Raw genomic sequence first — 3,457 nt, 5'->3', positions numbered from 1 at the left:
CTCAGACCCTCATGACAAAGTCGATAATGGAACCCTTCACTTTGAGGAGTTCCCTAAATTCTCACATGGCCAGTCCCTTAGTTTCTCCCTATATTTTAAAACCCACTAGAGTCAATAGAGTCTGGACTTGAGATAATATCTATATATAAAGAGGAGAGGAGAAAAAAGAGATCTCCTCCCTCCCCTCCACTACTAGTCTGCAACTATAGGAGAAGATCCAGGAAGGAAGCAAACCCACGAAACCGATCGACCATGGGAGGAGTAGCAGAAGATCAGGAGAAATCCATGCCACCACCAGCCTGGAGAAGGATGAAAAGCTACGAACAAGACGAAGTTCAGTCGAAATCCGCCGGAAAACTTCGCCGGAGAAGATGTATCCAATGCTGCGGCTGTCTCTCAGCCCTGATGCTTATCATAATCATAGTCGGCGTCATCCTCATCTTCACCGTCTTCCGTGTCAAAGATGCCACCGTCACCCTCAATTCAATATCTTTCGATAAGTTAAAGGTTTCCAGACTCCCCACCATCGACCCCTCGAACCCTTTTGCTCAGCCAACCACCCCTAGTGTCAACATGACCATGATGGCAGATATGTCTATCAAGAACCCAAACATAGCCTCTTTCAAGTTCAATAACGCCACCACCTCCATCTTCTACGACGGCTCTCAGGTCGGCGAAGCCCGAAACCCGGCGGGCAACGCTAGGGCTAGAAGGACTCTGCATATGAACCTTACGGTGGAGCTCTTCATCACAGCTAATTCTTCATCTTCAGAAAAGGTTCAACACTTGTTGAGTGATATAAGGTCTGGTTCACTCTCCATTAATAGCTATACTTGGATTGATGGGCGTGTGAATGTGTTAAATATCTTTAAACGTTATATAATTGTGAAGATGAACTGCACCGTGGACGTATCCTTATCTTCAATGTCGATGCAAGATATGAAGTGCGAAGAACATGTGGAGCTCTAGTGATCTAGTCTTGGTAGATCTTTCAAATTTTAAGTGATTACTTGTAGTTATTGAGTCTAGAACTCTACATGATTGTATACATAATAAGTATGGCTACCCTTTTTTTTTTTTTTACTTCATTTGATTGTATTAAAGTTTTTAATTACAAAGAGTAAATGAGGGTTATAGATCTTTTTTGAACTTGTGAAGATTCTAAATTAAATCAAGTTAATTTCAAGCTATATATATATATATATATATAGATCATTTGATGAGTCCAAGGTTTTGCAAGGGCAAGATTCATAAGAATTGGTTGGAATCGGCTTGAACCCTAAAAATCATTTTCCTTGCGGCCGATTTGTAATGGCTAGAATCGGGATAAGGCTCCATCGGAGGTGGCCACGCAAAGTGGGTTACAGTCAATTCCAATTCGAATTGGATCAAAATCATCCTAAACCCTAGAATTAGTTACCATAGTCCACAGTCAATTCCAAATGCCTGAAATTGACATGAACCCCAGAAGTTATTCTCTGTGGGGAGGCAGTGAGTGGTAGTGAAATCCAATGACTAGGATACATGCCGAAGCCCTCCCATCCGTTGAATGCTCACTGCCACTCATCGCTCAACACAGAGGATTTGAGTCCTCACTTACCACATGATTGATTCGAAACAATCAGAATTAGCTTAAACCCTAGAAATCACTTACTATGTGATTGAATCCAAACGAATGGAATCAACCTAAACCAAAGAAATCACTAATCACAAGACCCATTCGAAGCATCTGAAATCAGAATCAGAATTAGACTCAGTCAGAGTTGGCCACAAAATCAGCTCCTTTAAATTTCAATTTGAATTGGATTGGATTGGAATTGGCTGGAGCCCTAGAAATCACTTATTAGATGACTGACTAGAAACAGTTGAATCAGGATCAAGCTTGGTCGACTGTAACCGCAGAATCAACTCTTATCAATTTCGATTTGAATCAGATCAAAATCAGATGGAGTCAACATAAACCCCAGAAATCACTAAGGATCCCAATTCCCCAGTTCGAATCCAAATTTTAAAAGCTTGGATCGGACCCGAGAAGAAGTTAATTAAACTCTAGTTTAGCAAGTGCATCTACTTAAAAAATAACCTGCTTTTTCTGTCTTAATTAAATAACTCATTTGGTTTTTTTAAGATGCATAAATTATTGGAATTCTTTTGTGGATTTTTGAATCCAAGACGTCAAAGTTTCTATCCATCTATGTTTAATAAAGGGTTTGTTCAAACTTCAAATTACTCGTGTCGTATATGCTATATTGTCAAACCAAGGATGCTAAGAATTTAACAATAAATAAGACCTACCGACAAAACAAAGTGGACCACGACTAGTATTAATTTCTTTACAATCCTTTTCAAGGAAAAAAACTATATATATATATTTATATAAAAGAGTATGGACAAGCAATAAACACATTTTCTGCCAAGAAATATATCATTTCTCTAAGGTATGGAATGATGACAAGTGTACTTTGAAAGCGAAGTTTGAACGGAAAGTTGAAAAATGCTATGAAAATATCGCATTCCACTTCTCTTTTAAGTTGTAACGATATTTTTCCCATGATGTGGAAGTATCAATCATGGATTCAAATTTGTTGTGGTGAGCGGTGAGTGACAGTGAGGTTCTAATAGTTCAGAGAGTTCGGACATGCACGCCAGTCGTTGGGTCCTCACTGTCACTCACTGCCTCTCCCCAAAGGATTTTTGTGTAGCATTCACCTTTTAAGTTTTGTGAACATGTTTTTCGAGGTGTCAGTTAATTGATTTGGTTCGATTTCGATTTCGCTTTCTATCAATTTTGTAAAATTTTAAATTAAAAACAAACTGATAAGTATTTGGTTCAATTTAGTCTGTCTTAAACCCATAGTTTCGGGCTGAAAATTGACACCTCTGTTTCCATATCATTATTTATTCATAGATTGGTTTTTAGCTTAATTTACATAAGTTTAAGAAATTACATAGACAAGAACATCTGGAGAGATAAAGGGAAGAGCCCCACCTGCCTCTGTACTCGGTGACTATACAATAAAATAGGTTTTCATGATTTTGCTTATCAAAGGGATTTTCCAACTACTCAATGATTAAAAAAATATGAATATTGTAAAAATAGTCTTAATATTTTTTGATAAATTGTAAAAATAATCTTAGGATATTAAGATATGAAAATAGTCAAATTGCTTAAGGTCATAGACGACCCTCATGGTACAGTAACAGGTTCTTAAATCGACTTCCAAGATAAAACAACCCTTCTATGCCTTATCAGTAGATGTTGTTTTCACTCGTTGGATCACATTGAAACTCCTAATAGTCAAAATAATGCTCTTTGGAAACTTCATCCGGCCTTAAATAGGAAAATCGCCAATTTACCGCCTAAAAAAATGCATGAAACTTGCACGAAAAGTAACACTTAAGCATCCAAACCTGTAAGAGACTACTTGTACGATAAAATAAAACTTGTTTGGAATGA

General features: G+C 37.6%; 1 protein-coding gene across 1 annotated transcript; it reads left to right on the top strand.

Moving 5' to 3' along the window:
* Positions 1 to 126: 126 nt before the first annotated feature.
* On the top strand, positions 127 to 1,149 carry LOC122082825. The gene has a single exon (XM_042650604.1). It carries the CDS (start codon positions 253 to 255, stop codon positions 967 to 969), a length of 717 nt encoding a protein of 238 aa, XP_042506538.1. The 5' UTR covers positions 127 to 252; the 3' UTR covers positions 970 to 1,149.
* Positions 1,150 to 3,457: the final 2,308 nt, after the last annotated feature.

Source organism: Macadamia integrifolia, chromosome 6, assembly GCF_013358625.1.
Source record: "Macadamia integrifolia cultivar HAES 741 chromosome 6, SCU_Mint_v3, whole genome shotgun sequence".
NCBI lineage: Eukaryota > Viridiplantae > Streptophyta > Magnoliopsida > Proteales > Proteaceae > Macadamia > Macadamia integrifolia.
Note: the sequence above shows the minus strand (reverse complement) of the source record. Positions and strands in the feature narration are given on the sequence as shown.